Source organism: Oncorhynchus gorbuscha, linkage group LG11 (assembly GCF_021184085.1).
Source record: "Oncorhynchus gorbuscha isolate QuinsamMale2020 ecotype Even-year linkage group LG11, OgorEven_v1.0, whole genome shotgun sequence".
NCBI lineage: Eukaryota > Metazoa > Chordata > Actinopteri > Salmoniformes > Salmonidae > Oncorhynchus > Oncorhynchus gorbuscha.
The window spans coordinates 28,393,449-28,410,990 of NC_060183.1; the positions used below are offsets into that span (position 1 = coordinate 28,393,449).

At 41.0% G+C, this 17,542-nt stretch overlaps 1 protein-coding gene across 6 annotated transcripts in view; it reads right to left on the reverse strand.

Moving 5' to 3' along the window:
- Positions 1–15,365, reverse strand: part of kansl1a (KAT8 regulatory NSL complex subunit 1a) — a 61,338-nt gene extending 45,973 nt beyond the window's left edge. The window contains exons 1-3 of one of the 6 annotated variants that reach the window (XM_046369263.1): positions 15,329–15,365; positions 14,627–14,702; positions 2,479–3,868 (exon numbers count right to left, since the gene is read on the reverse strand). In XM_046369263.1, the coding sequence (XP_046225219.1) occupies positions 2,479–3,800 (1,322 nt within the window). In that variant the 5' untranslated portion in view covers positions 3,801–3,868; positions 14,627–14,702; positions 15,329–15,365. Of the gene's footprint in view, positions 1–2,478; positions 3,869–4,554; positions 5,834–5,903; positions 6,469–13,131; positions 13,247–14,626; positions 14,703–15,328 lie in introns of those variants that run through there. The other 5 variants (XM_046369264.1, XM_046369265.1, XM_046369267.1 and 2 more) reach the window with 5 other exon arrangements.
- Positions 15,366–17,542: the final 2,177 nt, after the last annotated feature.

Consider the following 17,542-nt stretch of genomic DNA (forward strand, 5'->3'; position numbering starts at 1 on the left):
ACAATTTTTTTAAAAAATCCAAAACTACTATAATGCGAAATCGAATCATGACGAAAAATCATGTTGAAAGCCTGGGCAGAGGCTAAATGCAAGCAAATATTTTCTAATATTAATTTCTGGCGAAGGAGCTTCAGGATGGAACAGGTTTGTGTGAGTGTGGCGCGCACATGATTGAGCAGTGATTGTCTGATGAGGAACGGGATGTCTTAACATAGTGAGTTAGGTTATACGTTATCGGCTAGACAGAAGCAGTCTAGTCTTCAGAACTGAATAATAATTGCTTTATAAAACAGTAAATAAATAATGTTCTCTCTCAAAGCTATGATTGCCTATTCCTAGGCTTCCCTAGGCTAGGCCTAGTAGGAGGATGGGTAATTGGCTATTAGGTTTTCAACCTCGCATGGAGGGTTTCCCCGGCCCGCATAAATAGTTAATTTCTTAATAAGCAAACTTGATTAAACATGTCATTAGATGTTTCTATAGGCTATTGTTTGTTCACTCTCATTCCCCTGGCTACTTTACATTTTTAGGATATTCAAACAAATGAGAAGGAACCCTGTTACATTAATTATTTGATTGAGAGAAAGCAATGCTTAAAACGATGAAAGCTTAGCCTATAGTAGAGCCCAAAGTCATATTCATAGCCTATCAGATTGTAGGGAATATAGGCTAAACATTTTTTTTTTTAACAGCAAGACAGTTAAGGAGTGTCGGTTATAAAAAATATTTAAAAAATGAACAGGTTCAGGATATAGCCTAAGGCCCATGTATCCGACAGAGAAAGTCGCAAACAGAGACACAGGCAGCGAGAAAGAGATTCCGACTAGACATTTTGTGCTACTTTTTTGGTGTAATCCTCCACTCCGCCTGGCTTACATTCCACTCTTGCATTCTGTATATAACATGTATTGAAATATGCTATAGCAAATAAGAATAGACATTACTCTTGATTTTAACGTGCTGCCCTTCTGTGCGCTGCGAGACTGCTCTTCACTGTGCGGAACCAGTATAGTTCAAATAGGCTAAACCAGGGGTATTCAACTCTTCCCTTACGAGGTCCGGAACCTGCTGGTTTTCTGCCCTACCCAATAATTGCACCGACTTGGTCTAAATTAGTCCCTGATTAGAGGAGAACAATCAACAAATGCAGTGGAACTGGCTTCGATGTTCAGAATTGAGTTTGAAGGGGCTAAAGCACTGTCTGGTCACATATTGGTGACGTCAACATGCTATCGCACGAAGCTAGTCTACTTCCCATCCCAGGTACAACAAAGCTCTACCCAAACTGCAAACCCTTTAGGATAAAAATCCAATTCATTTGCTATAAATGGGGTTACCAAACAGTTCAAGTAGAACCATGTATCATGTAGTGAAGTCTGTACATCACTCTTTCCCCATCCAGACAAAGAATCAGCCATGTCAATCTCTATGCTTGTGCCAATAACTCAGGCTTCTCTCTGTATGGATACGAAAATATTTAGGCCAAAAGTCCAAAAGGAACAGGAAGGGGCTGTAAAATAAGTTCTCTGCTTTGTTAATCATCTACCAAACGCCAAACAAGTCACCAAGTCCATTAATGCCGCTGACCCAACTGGCAGTCTATTTTCACTCAAAAACATTAAGCAGAAATGAGGCACTCTGGCTTGCGCCTCGCATGGAATACATTTGAAAGCCCCCGCTGAGAAAAACACAAGAGAAAGTGGAAATGTGAAAATTATACCCTTTGCATGAAGTCACATTTCCGCCTTGGTTTTATCTAAATCAAAACATGTATTCTGTATGTGCTCTATGTTCTCTCTCTGCATATAAACAGTACATTCAGCTCTAGCCTTGGTTGTGGCAGTACATCACTGTGGACGGGGACTTAATAGATTCACACAGTGTACTCAGTCTCTCCAGTAACTACAGCATCACACCCACACTACAACACCAGCTCTTCCAAGCAACTGGCGTTATCACCCCCTTCCTGGAGTTTGATCCTTCCATTCAGAGAGATGGGGCATCTCTAATTGCCATTAGCACATTGTTAGCCCAAATTGAAGATTTTTAGTTCATCTGCACAGAGCAGCCTTCTAGGTGAAAGCTGGAGACCCTTTGTACCATGTAGATTAAGATCCCATTATCCTGAGTAGAATAGTTAGGGGAACACCATCTCACCTTCCATCTATGTTAGTCCCACTTTGTCCCCTTCTGGCAGGCAACAAACATCAAGAAGATTACATGATTTGGTTGACGAAAAGCTCTTTCAGCCTGTGATACTGCTTGAGCCAAAGAAAAGGGGCATGGTAAGTCCCTTCTGCTCAATACACTGATGGTCACAAGGTGCAAAAAGAGTTTGTTTTTCAAAAGACCCATATGGCCTTTAGCTTGGCATATGACCACTCATCACTTCAGTCTCACCATTTTCTAAACCTTTATATGATGGAACGTCACTTGGGGGGGTCCTCATGTCACAACGGTGCGTCCTGTGGTACTTACATTTTGATGTGCCGCTGCTCAATGTCCACTCTGGTCAGCACCTCCTCCTCCAGGTCGGTGTCCCCTCCCGAGCTGCTCTCCGTCACATCCGAGTCGAAGTTGCTCTCAGCTACGTGCAGGTTGGCCGTGCCACTGAGGTAGAGGCGTTCCAACTCTGTGGGGATGGAGCCGCTCTTCAAGAACCTGCCCAGGCTGTCCCTGGCTCCCAAGGAGTGCCGGCCCGGGCGCCATGTGGCGGTGGTGTCCCCCTTGCGCGTTGTGGTGGCGGAAGGCAGCATGCTGAGGGATGAGTCCAGAAATCCCCCCAGCTGCTGCTTAACGTGGCGCTCCACCTGCTTGGCCTGCACCACCTGCAGCCGCTTGCGTAGCCGCCGCATCCGGCCCTCGATCTCACCCTGGCGGCTGCGGTTGAACAGAGTGCGCTCCTTCACCTGGGCGTCCAGGCTGCAAAGGGTGGAGGAGGGGGACTGGGGTGCCGGAGAGCAGACTGGGGACCCCTGCTGGCTTCTGCCTGCCCTCTCCCAGTCAGTCACAGGCAGCATCAGCTGATTTGAGGGTGTGTCTGGCTGATTTGAGGGTGTATCAGGCGCCACAAAGTGAGCTGGTTGCTGCTGGAGGCCATTTCCTCCTGCGCTGTGAGAAACCCCCAGGGAATGCTTTTGCCTGACTGGTCCCTTTAAGACGGCGCCCGTGAAGGCCTTGGAGTCCAGTGGAGGCGTTAGGGGCTGAGATTCAGCGCTGGCGGAGGGTTTGCTCCTGTTCACCGCCACCACGGAGCCCGCTGCGCCGGACATGGCCAGCTTCTTGGCTAGGCCATTGATTGCCGCCACGGCTTGGCCACCGCCGTTGCTGCTCATGAGGCTCTTCAGTTGTCCTCCGGACAGCTCCAGAGTCTGCCGCTTACTCAGCAGGAAGTCTCCCCCGCCGTTGAACAGCGAGCTGGGCAGGATGCCGTGGCTCTTCAGCACAGACTGCTTGATGAGGACTCCTTGCAGTTTAATAGACTCCTTGGTGGAGGGGACGGGGGTCACATCGGAGCACAGGTAGGAAGCTACCAGCGGCTGGAGCTTGCCCAGGGTTGAGGCCGGGGACTGCTGATGCTGCTGGGTTGGCTGCTCCTGGTTCCCGCTGCAAAAGTTGTGGGAGTGTTCGTCGGCGGCGGAGACCTTGCATTTGCCAGTGCCGCTGTGGATGAGGATGTTGCTTGTGTTGCCGTTCTCTGTGCTGCCCGGGGAGAGACTGGAGGACTGGGCAGCCAGTTTGAAGCGGATGTGGTGAGCTTCGGCTGGGGCGTCGGTGAGAGCGGGCGCCATCGCAGCCATGCAGCGCAGAGAGACGGACTCCGCGGCCTGCTCCACACCACCCGCTTACTGCCCTGCCAGAGGACAGCCTGGGTGGTCAAGAAGAGACAAAGTCAGACACTAGTACCACACAGTAAAGGTTTGATAAGACAGCAGACACACCCAATCCTGCCTCAAGTAACCACAGGTGGACTAACTCCTCCTTAAAATGCTACAATGATTAACATAATTTACTCTGACTAAGGCAAATTAGAGATGTTGTGCTTCACTTGATAAATCTAACAAATTATATAAGATAAAAGCATTTACTTAGACAAGTTAAAAAAACAAGGAGTATGTAGTCTGCTTTAAATTGGCCTATTAATTTACAAAAAGCATGCAATTGGAACCTCTAATTGCATATTAAATAGCAACCTTCATGTTGATAAGCATAGCATACCGCCTAAGACCTAACAGACCATAGTCACGGTGGTAAGTATGGTGTTGCCTGAAAACAGGATTAAACAAATAATATTAACATGTATCTGTTTTTTAATTTAAATTAGGCCTTTAGTTAGGGCAGAGTCAACATTAAGAATATACAGCAGGCTAGACTACTTTGTGATCTAATAAAAAACATTCAGGCAAGTAGATTTATGAGCCCATTTCTTTGTGATTGAACTTGCTTGACTAGCCTACATGGTTAACATGTAGGAAATAATGAAAACAATGTGGTCAACAGCAAGAAACTAGCATAGCGGAACCTCAGGCTAATAAATCCTACAGCTAACTGCACCTGTGCTTGTGTGAACAAGTTGGCCTTCGTCATTTAGGACTACTCCCCAGGCTCCTCCTCAAATAATTATCTGTGCCCTGTGACCATTGAATTCAAGGATAGTCGGATGATAAGGAAGGAAAGCAAAGCAGCCAATGCAAATTATTCAAACCCTACTAAGTCAGATGCAGCAGGGTTTGGAGGTGTAAGCAGGTGGATTTAGCCCAATAGCCCAAAGTGCATGACATTGTGACTTCCTGTGTGAAATTCTCAGACACACAAGTATCCACATTTCCTAATTCATATGTAGGCTACCAGATAATGTTCACAAGGTACAGCCTTGCTCGTGGTGCAATCAGTGTGTATGGTTAATGCCGATTTTTAAGGGGGACGTTTATTATTGGATTGGTATTTAATTCCGGTAAACATGCGAATCTGGTCCAAATTCGATCTATGGAATCTAGCTAGACAGAATCCACAATGATAAAATGCGTTCTGCTTCTTCCCTGTATCATCTGTCAGGCGATATGAATGGGGGGGGGCTCAGTATTCCACCGCAGTTTCTTGTCAGCGCGCACAAACGCCATGTTGTATTTCCGAGGGAGATTCAATGCAATTCATCCACATTAAACCGCCTATTCAGCGCTGATAAATCCAATAAACTTGTCCCTATCAAAAGGCTTGACGTTGAAAATGTCAATCTAATTATTACGTTGACGTTATTCATGCATTGGCTACTGTTTTCGATATATCAAATTTCCCTTTATTTTCCATGACGCCTTGGTAAAGGATTTGTTCGCACAATGCCCCCTACAAATGTTTACGTTTATTGTTTTTGTCTTCAAATTCACGTGTCCAGTTACTGATTCGAACGTAATGCATCTCAACAAATTATTTAGCTATCTCGCTCCAAGTCGTGTGTATTGAATTATTATGTATCTTATTCTAAATGGCAGCGTAAACGTTTGCTAACCGTGCAGCCAAATGTTGGCTAACGTTAAATCAATAAGCACACAACTGTAGCGGCCTAGCTAGCTAACGTTATATTTTAACGTAAACAAAACGTTTGAAAAGCAATAGCAAAAACATTTCACAGTGTATCTTAGTTCATACGGTTATAGGTTTTTAAAAATTAAATACAGTGGCTATTCTAGACATGCACATGATTCTGGCAATGCAATTTGTTCTCTAAAATAAGCCACATGCAAACCACGCTTTGCTTGACAATGTGTGATTGCTAAATAATTTTAATAGTTAATAGTCTACTTGAATTAGGTACATTTTTGTCGAATGCTAAACCGGACAAGTTAGTCGGAGTAAAGACTAATCAGTCTTGTTAGCTAGCTAACAAAGAAAAAGGAGGAACCTACCACGTGACGAGGCGCACTATCCGAGTGAATTTCGGCAACAATCCCCCGCAGTTTTTGAAGGAAATGTAAACGGATACCACAACAAAATACGATTTGAATCGATTAATCAGCCATTCCCCTTTCTAAAAATGCAATCCTTTTTTATTTAAGACCCCGTTTCAAGCGCTCCAGATTCGTTCCGGAACCAAGCAATGGGCGAATCAAGTAACGTAGCAAGCTACACCTTGCTTGCTAACTAACGTTAACGCGCTAAAGTTAGCTAGCTAGCGCGCCTCGCTACTAGTAATAGCAAGTAAGTGTAAAAATGGTCCTTTCTGGTCAAAAATACTTCTGTTAATTATTTTACAACAATCCTTTGTCGCAAACTCCGTTCCCCACACCCTAAGGTGTTTGAGAAGGCCAGTTTTTCTGGTGTTTGAGAAGAGCCTATTTTCTCGTTTTAGGGAGAGACGCTCAGAAAATGGCGGCTTGCTCCTCTCCCTCTGATTTGAGTCTGACAAACAGAAGTGGTGGTGGTGTGTGAATTCTGGTAGGCGGGAGACATTTCTCATTCTCGCCGCTAGACTGAAGGGCAGACAAGAGACTACATGAAATGCCCAAACGTGCCATAAGAGGGGGCTTCTTAAAGCATTTCTCTGTATGTGCATGTAAAAAGTGTCCCACAAACAAAAACCTGAACAAAAGGGTAAAAGCCTCCCCTGACACTGTATCAAAATTGTACTCGCTACACTCGCAATAACATCTACTAACCATGTTTATGTGACCAATACAATTTGATATGAATTATTTCTATAATATCTGTAGTGCTCAATGAATGGCACACCACGAGAACAACCTTTACCTAAATTATTTTTTATAATCTGTCATGAGACAAACAAGAGTTATACTAGGGCTGGGCTATTCATACATCTGATGTACCAATACACACAATGGACTGTGGAAGGATGTACAGCAATACGCTGCTAGAACCAAGTCCACCACAGATGTATACATCCTCCTTACAGATAAGATAACTGTCTAAATTGGCATTGAAAATGTCTGCTACATTGGCAGAGTGTGATGCAATAGTGGGTGCTTGTTTTGCCCCCTGGTGGGTGAAGATTTAATTTTATGCCCAATGAAGGAGTTTACCACTGAAGTGTCAAACTCATTCCACGGAGGCCTGAGTGTTTGCGGGTTTGAGTTTTATTCCTTTCAATTAAAACCTAGACAACGAGGGGAGTTCCTTACTAATTAGTGACCTTGATTGATTAATTAATACAAAGGTGGAGCGAAAACCCACAGACACTCAGCCCTCTGTGGAATGAGTTTGACAGTTGTTTATAAGACGTCCAATCTCCACCCACCCAGGCGATGCAAAATGAATTAGTGCAATTGCTTCTGCTTTGGTTACTCAAACGCTACGCTCCCAGTGGACCAGACATGTTACTCTCCTGGGGTGTGTTCACAGAACGGTGTATGACATAACAGTGTGCAATGTTGAATTCAACAGAAACGGTACTGTACGACCAGTTTTAAAAAATGGATTATGGTGGCCATGAGGGCAATTACTGTGTGGTGTGCTGCACGAGTTTTGCAATTCCAAAATGATCACAGCCATATTGATCAGGCCACACCCACCAAACAGGAGCAAATCTACCTCAAAGGCTGTTGAAGAACAGTGCACACCGTTTTTGGGGAAACGTGCCGCTCAGTACAAACCATCGCACAACATAGCTAACATTGACACAAACTAAAATGCACACCTGGGGTGTATACATTACCCCGAACAAAAACATGTTTCTATTGGAGAAATTCAGGTAGGTCCCTCCCCGTTCCGTTTGCTTGTGTTTGGTTCTTTTAAACGGTAAATGGTTCCTTTGCGAGCCTTAATGAACACACCCCAGGTTTGTCAGTGGGTTGGTCCCTGTTCAACTAGACATTTGACACAATGTGCCACTTTACAGCAAAGTATTATTACACAGACTTTTCTAAAATATAGGTATCCAGGTTGTTTCATAAATCATCTAAGTAACTTCATTGAGGTACAACATTTTAAAAACATTAGGATGAAGTGCGAAAATGCTAATATAGGTACTATTGACTTGGACCGTATTTGTGGCACAAATGCATAAAAGTTAGCATTAGAAAGTGGCCTGATAAACAAAACCAAAGCATGGTTTGTGGTCATATCTTGTCCATAGACTGCTTACAGAGTAAGGAAACAAATATGTAATTTAATAATTTCAGTGAACTATCCCTTTAAGTGTGCACAAGCAGGCACAATGAAGAGTCTTGCAGGGGACTTTTATTTTGCCAATTGGTGAAGTGATGACATAATTAACCTGCTCTGGCGATCCACATTTAGGAAGATGTTGTTGTAAAGTCACGTAAGACAAACATCTAAACGATGGATAGAATGCTTATTACCAGAATATTCGCTAACATTTTACATTCAGACTCAGGGTAAACAGCCACCACTGTGCAGCTGGTTTTTATAACATACTGTCGTAACAGCAAGCGATGTAACGTCTGCCTATTGCGCTTGGCCGACCGTTCTGGCATGTTCGGTCTTTACTAAAACTTTCCTGTGAATACTTTGTACGATACTTAGACTTAAACATTAACCAATTAATCACAGGGTATCTGCAGATTCCACGAAGTTGAATTTAAGACTTTGCATTAACTTTTTAATGCCACTTGGAATGCATTTTAATACCTATTTTGTGCATGCCACATACCTGCTAATTTTCCCCTCCAGAAATGAGCCCATGTCAAAAAGCTGTATTTTTAGGGCTGGCTCTTTCACTATTTTTACCATAATGGCTGGTGTGGCTACTGCCAGCTAACAATAAGACAAAAAAAGATCAGTTTTCCGGGGAAAATATGAGCATTGCAATCTCCGATGGAGCAGTGTGGATAAAAATGTAGTACAGTGGCATATCCCTTCCCTGCATTGAGGTATGTTTTCCAACCCACATCTCACGCCGGCTCCACTGTGTCTTAATGTAACCATTAATGCGTTCTGACCCCAGTGCAGCTCAGTGTAAACAAGCATAACGGTAGAGTCGGCATATTCTGGCAAATATAATGGGCTAATCATTCGTTAGATCACAAACTAGGTGTCCAGATTATTGGCTTTGAACCGATACCAATACCAGCTAATGATACTCAATACTACAACAATACCACTGTGAACAAATGGCTTAAAGTCAGACATACAGCACTGTTACTGTTTAAAACACGTGGTCAACTCTCCATCTGGATAGCTAGGCCACTGGATGTGCAGGCTTTTAATCCAGCACTGCTCAAACACACCAGTCAGTTTAAGGTCCTGTTGTGCAGTTTATTGGTAGAATCTGGTGTTAGTGGAGCTGGAACAAAAGTCTACACACTCAGTAGCTCTCTTGGAGGTATTATGTTATAACACACAACAACCAAAAAGTCGAAGAAAATAATTCCCTCATTCAGTGAATCGGGTATCAAATGACTATACTTTCAAGCAAGGTAGCTAAGTGGGAGGGCTGGAGACCAACTTTTTCCAGTGACAAGTAAGTCATGAAATAAGTTAATGCCTTCAGAAAGACTTCGCACCCCTTGACTTATTCCACATTTTGTTGTTACAGCCTGAATTTTAAATTGATTAAATTGAGATTGTCACTGTCACTGGGCTCACACAATATCCCATAATGTAAAAGTGAAATTATGTTTTTAGAAATATTTACAAATGAACTAAATTAAAAGCTAAAATGTCATGAGTCAATAAGTATTCAACCCCTTTATTATGGCAAGCATAAATAAGTTCAGGAGTAAAAATGTGCGGCAGGGTAGCCTAGTGGTTAGAGAGTTGGACTGGTAACCGGAAGGTTGCAAGTTCAAACCCCTGACCTCTGTCGTTCTGCCCCTGAACAGGCAGTTAACCCACTGTTCCTAGGCCGTCATTGAAAATAAGAATTTGTTCTTAACTGACTTGCCTAGTTAAATAAAGGTACAAATAAAAAAAATAAGTTGCATGGACTCATTCTGTGTGCAATATGTTTTTAACATGATTTTTAAATGACTACCTCATCTCTGTACCCAACACATACTAATATTTGTAAGGTCCCTCAGTCGAGCAGTGAATTTCAAACACAGAATCAACCACAAAGACCAAGGAGGTTTTCCGATGCCTCACAAAGAAGGGCACCTATTGGTAGATGGGTAAAAATGAAGAAAAAAAAGAAGACATCGAATATCCCTTTGAGCATGGTGAAGTTGTTAATTACACTTAGGATGGTGTATCAATACACCAAGTCACTAAAAAGATACAGGCGTCCTTTCTAACTTCTAACACTCAGGGATTTCACCATGAGGCAAATGGTGACTTTAAAACAGTTACTGAGTTTAATGGCTGTGATTGGATAAAACTGAGGGTGGATCAACAACATTGTAGTTAACTCCACAATACTAACCTAAATGACAGAGTGAAAAGAAGGAAGCCTGCACAGAATAAAACATATTCTAAAACATCCATCCGGTTTGCAATAAGGCACTAAAGTAAAAAATTAAAATTAAAATAAAAACTTGTCCTGAACACAAAGCATTATGTTTGGGTCAAATCCAACACATCACTGAGTAGCACTTCATATTTTCAAGCATGGTGGTGGCTGCATCATGTTATGGGTATACTTGTCATCGGAAAGGACAAGGGAGCTTTTTAGTTTAAAAATAAAACAGAATAGAGCTAGGCACAGGCAAAATCATAGAGGAAATGCTGGTTCAGTCTGCTTTCCAACAGACACTGGGAGACAAATTCAACTTTCAACAGGACAATTATCTAAAACACAAGGCCAAATATAAACTGGAGTTGGTTGTGAAGACAACATTGAATGTTCCAGTTGACTTAAAATATGCTTCAAAATCTATGGCAAGATTTGAAAATGTCTGTAATCACTGCCAAAGGTGATTGATTCTAACATGTATTGACTTCAGGGTGTGAATACCTACGCTACTGTTCAAAAGTTTGGGGTCACTTAGAAATGTCCTTGTTTTTGAAAGGAAAGCACATTTTTTGGTCCCTTAAAATAACATCAAATTGATAAGAAATACAGTTGTTAATGTTGTAAATGACTATAGTAGCTGGAAACGGCAGATTCTTTTATTGAATATCTCCAGGGCGGCAGGGTAGCCTAGTGGTTAGAGCATTGGAATAGTAACCGAAAGGTTGTAAGTTCAAATCCCCGAGCTGACAAGGTACACAATCTGTCCTTCTGCCCCTGAACAGGCAGTTAACCCACTGTTCCTAGGCCATCATTGAAAATAAGAATTTGTTCTTAACTGACTTGCCTAGTAAAATAAAGGTAAAATTAAAATAAAATAAAAAACATAGGCCCATTATCAGCAACCATTACTCCTGTGTTCCAATGGCACATTGTGTTAGCTAATCCAAGTTTATTTTAAAAGGCTAATTGATCATTAGAAAACCCTTTTGCAATTCTGTTAGCACAGCTGAAAACTGATATACTGATTAAAGAAGCAATAAAAAAAACTAGCCTTCATTAGACTAGTTGAGTATCTGGAGCAGCATGCATTTGTGGGTTCGATTACAGGCTCAAAATGGCCAGAAACAAAGAACTTTCTTCTGAAACTCGTCAGTCTATTCTTGTTCTGATAAATGAAGGCTGAATGCCAAGGAGGAAACCTGGCACCATCCCTACTGTGAAATATAGTGGCGGCAGCATCATGATGTGGGGGTGTTTTTCAGTGGCAGGGACTGGGAGACTAGTCAGGATCGAGGGAAAGCTGAACAGAGCAATCCTTGATGAGACTGGGGCAAACGTTCACCTTCCAACAGGACAACGACTAAGAACACAGCCAAGATAACGCAGGAGTGGCTTCGGGATAAGTCTCCATGTCCTGGAACATGATCTAATATCTCTGGAGAGACATGAAAATAGCTGTACAGCGACGCTCCCCATCCAACCTGTCAGAGTTTGAGAGGATCTGCAGAGAAGAATGGGAGTACTTCAACAAAGTACTGAGTAAAGGGTCTGAATACTTATGTAAATGTGGGGTATTGTGTGTAGATTGATGAGGAAAAAATACAATTGAATCAATTTTAGGATAAGGCTGTAACGTAACAAAATGTGGAAAAAGTCAAGAGGTCTGAATACTTTCCAAATGCACTGTAGGTGAGAAATCAATTTTGAGTTCAGGCTGTCACACAATGTAGCTATTTAATCTATTAGTTTGGGGAATGCATAATGGCTATATTTTGATGTGCAACATGTCAAAAAAGGATCCAGAATAATCACATATTTTTGTCTCTTTAGAGATTAATTTGCCTGCATGTTTTGTGCATATTGACCTAGGCTATTTACCACATGAGGTGGGAACTCAAAATGCATCAGCTAGGTTGATAACTGTAAATATGCTATTGTTGCTAGATAGCCATGCAATTGATCTAACAGTACATTTTATGTCCTACAAAAACTGTCCATTGGTAGGCCTAAATAGGCTACTTGATGTATATACCATAAGTGGCACACTCTGCTCCGTTCTGCTGGCGCATCATCTCAATTACGTCCTATATTTGTAAATTGGTTATTTCCTCTATTGACAGTTGAACTTTTTCCCTACAATTACATTTCAAAATGTTGATCAACTGTCAGTAGCCTATGCTTGTGCTTAACAGAATGCATCTCTCAAAGGGGGGAAACGGTGTTAGAGTTAGCAGCGAAACAGGGATAGGGCAGATACATTCATTGCCGGAAGCAGGTTAATGCACATTAGTGTTGACCAAATAATGGTTTTAGAACCAAAAGAAATCTGTCATTTTTGATCCCAGCTAGGGAGTGGCCTTCAAATTTTATAGGCCCCTCTGGCAACGGCTCAACCTGCACATGAACTGCGCACATGTGGATAGCGCTCTAACATCTTGAAAGTGCACCTCGTATCATTTCATGTTAAAATAAAATGTTTTGCAGTGGTGGAAACAATTAAGCAGCAGTCAAAAACATAACAGTCATCTCCCATCACATTTTTTAAGACCTTTGATAAATTAAAGACTTAAGGCCTTTAAATTAGATAAATTAACTTAAGGACCCACGGACACCCTCAATCACATTCACCAGACATGTTCTGCCCAATGCTCGGGAATCATCTCCCTCCAAACACCTCCCCCAGTCTGGTGAACTTCTGATTCTGAGCCACACCTTGCAGTCCTGTGATTTGCTAGAATCCAATCATTACTTTATATTTGTTTACTCACACACAGGCCAGATTTGAGTCATTATTTCAGGCTTATTTGCCCTATGCAGTTGCTGCTGGTCTTGTATTGCAGGGCTCCCTTGCAGAAAAGACCATGGTCTCAATGGGCCTTCCTGCTTGAATAAAAGGTTAGATAGCCTTAAAACGAGGTAAGGGACCGGACCGACCCCCTGACAAACCAGCAAGTTGAAATGGAATTTTATTCAACATTCTGACTCACAGTAGGGCCATTAATTTGAATGCATGTTTTAAGGCGATATTCCAAAATGCCTGTATGGCAAGAATATAGCTTTTCATTTAAAAAAAATCTAATTTATGAGCATTTGTCTGCTTGTACTCATGTCTTTTTGGTCTTGTCTCCTTTGTTCCTTCTCTGCTGTGTGCACCTTCCCATTTACTCAAATCCCACCAAGCCCCTCCCCCTGCCACTCACAACAAAGATGAGAGATCACTTCTTCCTCTCTGACAAGCAGTTTCAACTAGCTATTTGAATTTGAGGTTTAGTCCAACAGAATCAGTCCTATGGACACCGAACGACATTGAGACATTATTTTACTGTAACCTTTCTAACGATACCCTTTTTATGTCTCAACTCCTCAAATTGCACGCAGAGCAGACACTACTAAAACAGGAGTATCATTGAACATTGATTCTGGAAAAATGAATGCTCAGTTTGTCACACAATTTACCACATACCCCCTAGCAACATTTTAGCCAAAGACTGTTATACGAGCTGTCTAGTCTGTTTAATAAATGTGCAATAAGCATAAAACAATTAAGGTATTAGCAACTCGTTCTCATTCTGAGAAATAAGGTAGGCAATTGACTTCAACATCTGAACAAAGTAAACTGGCTAGCATGCTGTTCAAACAGTTGAAGACGTACAGATGGATGTGTTCATAACAATTCAAATTTTCTCGTTAGCTAGCAAATAGATCCAAGATGCTAAACATGAAATAACAATTAGCTGGCTACTCACTAGCACGTGGGCTTGTGCTTGAGAGATTGTTTATGAGATCTGTACACAATTTCTATAATGCCTGCTACAAGAAGTTAGTCATTATTAATGAATGTGCATTGTGCATGTTATGGAAATATTTTAAACAAAAAAGGGCATTTCCATAAAGACTTGAAAGCCAGATCTGTGACTTTTAGGTATAATTTCACAAGCCCTGAACACATTAGATTATTGCTGACTGTTTGAAATGCAGTGTATTTGACCTTTACATTGTACAACCAAGCTCATTTAGAGATTGTGAATCGTTGATCAATTTGAAAAAAAAATCAAGACATAATTTAAGCCATATTGCCCAGCCCTACCCCGCAGTGTTCTTTTCCGAGGCTGCTGTACATCACTGTGCATAGTATTTCTTGTGTGTATTACTGTGTTAGTACATTTTGACCTGTTGAATTAGTTATACATACCTCAAGAAGATTAATGACGTTGTAGTACAATGTAGTTAGGGCTACACATTTTTTATTTTTCCATCTCTTACCTGTAATGTATGGTCCATTTGTGAAAAACAGTAGCCTGGATCCAAATCTCCAAAACTCATTGCAAGAAGATACTACCTAACAAAAAATGTGGGTTAATACAAATAAATAGAAAAATAAAATCACCATTGGTTGTGTCCAGCTTTATGCTTCAACCCCAATTGAATGGCACAGCCAAATGGCACATCAACAAAACATGACCTGGGATTTGCACTTATCTCAACAGAAAGACCTGATAAGCGTATTATTTTGGAGTGTAATGTCCCTTTAAGACAGGTAGCGCTAGCTAGCTGTGCTAGTGACGTTTGATAACGTTACCTAACGTTAGCTACTAAGTAGCAAAGCTACTGTACAAGTTAAACATTAACATCAGCTAACGTATGTAACAGTGCATTTCGGCGCAATAATGGGCATCATATCAAAGAAATAAATACTTCCCCAGTTGTTTTGAAATCATATAATTTCTGTCATTTAAATATTTTGATACTCTCTCCCTCAGACCGCTCGCAAAAGCTAACGTTAGCTAGCTGACGAAGTGCAGCTAACAAGTAGTGAGAAATATAATGCTGTTTTATGGGCTGTTGGACTGCAAAAACAGAAAATACCGATATCACAAACAAGTCTGTGGTTAGATGTGCACTGAACGTTTTTCCTTTATCCATTAAATTAGTTTTCTGAACAAAAACAAGAATATGCACGCTCACCTGTTCGTGCAGTAACCAACAGATCCTTGAGGTGATAACACCCACCTACAAGCTTAGCGATTGGCCAGTGCTGTGAATCTGCATTTTTTTATTGGATTACGTAGCTGTCGTTCTTTATTAAAAGCCTTACAGCGGAAATGGTGAAGGGTCAATTGTATACCACATCCAATGGTGGTCTATAATTCTTACTAAAATGCAACTTTGATAAGGTTAAAATCCCTATTAAGCTTGCAAACTTTCATAAACAAGTACTTCTAACTTGGAACCTCATGTACAAACACAATTTTTCCCCACATAGGTATACAATATGGAATAATAAAGACATAAAATACCAAAACAATGCTTTTTTTTCCAGAACTGGTTTGACAACAACATTATTTGGGTTCAACAATTATTGAATAATGATGGACAACTATATGATTATCCAGCATTTATGAGAACACACAATGCTACATTCACTCCTGAGGAGTATCAAACTGTTGTTAGAGCTGTCCCTAAAGGTGCTATTCTTCTTTTAGGAGAATATAACACTACTCCAAGTGAAACTATTAAGGAATTTGTAGCCTCAATACAATTAGAAGGAATTGACATTTTAAACTATAAATGTAATAACATGTATATAAGGAAACTATGTCAAAATGTTACTATTCACTCTGCTAAAATGTACTGGAATGCAGCCCCAGGACAAGTGAAATCAAATCAAATGTATTTATATAGCCCTTCGTACATCAGCTGATATCTCAAAGTGCTGTACAGAAACCCAGCCTAAAACCCCAAACAGCAAGCAATGCAGGTGTAGAAGCACGATGGCTAGGAAAAACTCCCTAGAAAGGCCAAAACCTAGGAAAAAACCTAGAGAGGAACCAGGCTATGTGGGGTGGCCAGTCCTCTTCTGGCTGTGTCGGGTGGAGATTATAACAGAACATGGCCAAGATGTTCAAATGTTCATAAATGACCAGCATGGTCGAATAATAATACGGCAGAACAGTTCAAACTGGAGCAGCAGCACGGCCAGGTGGACTGGGGACAGCAAGGAGTCATCATGTCAGGTAGTCCTGGGGCATGATCCTAGGGCTCAGGTCCTCCAAGAGAGAGAATGAAAGAGAGAAGGAGAGAATTAGAGAACGCACACTTAGATTCACACAGGACACCGAATAGGACAGGAGAAGTACTCCAGATATAACAAAATGACCCTAGCCCCCCGACACATAAACTACTGCAGCATAAATACTGGAGGCTGAGACAGGAGGGGTCAGGAGACACTGTGGCCCCATCCGAGGACACCCCCGGACAGGGCCAAACAGGAAGGACAAGTGAACTGGAACAAAGTTTCGTTGTTGTCTCGTAAATATTGTATATCTAATAAGGTGAAAGAAGTATCATACAAACTCATTCATAGAATCTACTCTGTAAAGGCCTTTATTATACACAGATTTAAAATAGTTATTGATAACAAATGTGTGTTTTGTGGTTGTGACCCAGAAACTCTTGACCATTTATTTCAGGACTGCTCTTATGTCAGAAGATTTTGGAGTGAGTTAGAAGATTTTATTTAAAAGAAACGACTATGAATTTTAATTTGAGAGACTCCGATGTTCTGTTTTATTTTGATCCAAATGATATGGACCCTGATTTAACTTTCATTGTTAATTTGTTTATCTTTCATGGAAGATTCTGTATCCATAAAATGAAGTAGGCAGAGAACAAACCCCACTTCACATTATTTAAAATGTCATTTCAAAATAATATTTAAATTCTCAGTAAATGTAAAAACAAAAAAGCAATATGCACCATAAAAGTATTTAACAAATTGAAAATGATTCTTGATATGTAATAACCCTGTCTGTTAGGTTTATGTACTCTTCTTTGTATATTTCTGTTTTGTTTTGTTGTGTTCATAATAATAAATCAATAAAATAATAATAATAATAAAACAATAAATAAATAAATAAAAGTATCCCATATCCTTGGGACATCTATACCCGTACCTCAACCATTTTAAATGTTAACGTCAACAGTTATTTTGAAATACAAACTAATGGATACATTGTCTACACATACTTTCCGTAAATCAGTCAGGACAATTTGAGGCAAAAGCCATTTTGAGGCGGCGTTTTCCCTTGGAGGAAAATTCTTGCTGCAAACCAAATAATCAGATCAAATGAAATTTTATTGGTCGCATAGACATTCATATTTAGCAGATGTTATTGGGGG